Source organism: Otolemur garnettii, unplaced genomic scaffold (genome assembly GCF_000181295.1).
Source record: "Otolemur garnettii isolate 467f Iridium unplaced genomic scaffold, OtoGar3 scaffold00013, whole genome shotgun sequence".
NCBI classification, from domain to species: Eukaryota; Metazoa; Chordata; class Mammalia; order Primates; family Galagidae; genus Otolemur; species Otolemur garnettii.
In genome coordinates, this window is record NW_003852408.1 from 29,937,428 (window position 1) to 29,939,000 (window position 1,573).

Below are 1,573 nucleotides of genomic sequence, written 5' to 3' on the forward strand. Positions count from 1 at the left end.
AGACAGAGTCTCACTTTGTTGCCCTCGGTAGAGTGCCATAGCATCACAGCTCATAGCAACCTCCAACTCTTGGCCTTAGGTGATTCTCTTGCCTCAGCCTCCTGAGTAGGTGGGACTATAGGCACCCATCATAATGCCTGGCTATTTTTTTTTTTTTAAGAGACGGGGTCTCACTCTTGCTCAGGGGTCTCGAACCTGTGAGGTCAGGGCAATCTACCTGCCTCAGCCTCCCAGAGTGCTGGGATTACAGGCATGAGCCACCACACCCAGCCTGGACAGATATTTTTTAAAAGAGATCAGTGTTCTCCATAAGTACTATACATATAAAGCAATACCAAATCAGATCATTTTATTCTGTACCTGAGGCAAAAAAGCTCTCGATTCCTGAATGGATGTCTTCACTGGTTCCCCTGCGGAATGAGAAAGAAAAATTATTTATAATGCTGAAGGAGACATAAGCCCACCACCATGCCGGCTGAATTTCTTTATAACACAACTATTCCCTTCCTCTGCTTTCTTCAGCGGTCTCCTCTCTCCAGCTATACTTAGACCCAGGGTTCCAACCTGGCACTGAAAAAACCTGACCAATGAGAAAGGACAGTCCCTGTGCTACCTGGCAGCTATGCAGAAAAGCTGTTTAAATAGCAAGTAAAAGAAAGTTCCCTACTATCCCTTTCTAAGTGAGGACCAGGTGGCTGGTGGGTTTTTTAACTCAGTGGGGAGACTCTATTAATAATAACCTTACCACCTAACAATACTGATAGCTTTTTTTATGTGTGTTGAAATTGTTAACACCAAAGGGAATAACCTTTGAAAGGGAAAGCTTATGTGTACTGTGTTTGCTAGTTATAGAACAGATGGCCAGGTTTTTATAGTCCAGTGATGCTGAGAGATCATAAAATAAAATGTCAATGTCAAGGATAGGGGACAGTGAGCCTGGCAACCATAGATGAGTCAATTGTAAATTTTTTTAGGTAAATATGACATGATTAGCCCAGGGAGGTGGAAGAACCACCAGGGTTTTTTTTTGTTGTTGTTGTTGTTATTTTTAGAAACAGAGTCCTACTTTGTCCCGCTCGGTAGAGTGCCGTGACGTCACAGCTCACAGCAACCTCCAGCTCTTGGGCTTAAGTGATTCTCTTGCCTCAGCCTCCCAAGTAGCTGGGACCACAGGCAGAACCACCAGTTTTGAAGCCATAAAATGGCTAGTTCAAGTCCTAGCACTATCTTGAGCAAGTTACTTTCTAGAGTCTCAGAAGTTTATGAATCACTAAACTAAGTACAGTAGTTCCTCCTTATCCATGAGGATATGCTCCAAGACCCCCAGTAGATGCATGAAACCGTGGCTAGTACTAAACCATATACATACAGTATATATAACATGTTCTATATATGCATTCTTACCACATACATATACTATATATGACACATTTTATATATGCATTCTTTTTTTTTTTTAGAGACATAGAGTCTCACTTTGTCACCCTGGGTAGAGTGCTGTGGCGTCACAGCTCACAGCAAACTCCAACTCTTGGGCTTAGGTGATTCTCTTGCCTCAGCCTCCCAAGTAGCT

General features: G+C 42.8%; 1 protein-coding gene across 12 annotated transcripts in view; it reads right to left on the reverse strand.

The window, feature by feature from the left end:
• The window catches only part of CFLAR (CASP8 and FADD like apoptosis regulator), a 50,531-nt gene that overhangs the window by 18,094 nt on the left and 30,864 nt on the right, over positions 1-1,573 (reverse strand). For all 12 annotated transcript variants that reach the window (XM_023510339.1, XM_023510333.1, XM_023510338.1 and 9 more), the window contains one exon: positions 361-410. In XM_023510339.1, coding sequence (XP_023366107.1) covers positions 361-410 — 50 coding nt within the window. The remainder of the gene's footprint in view (positions 1-360; positions 411-1,573) is intronic.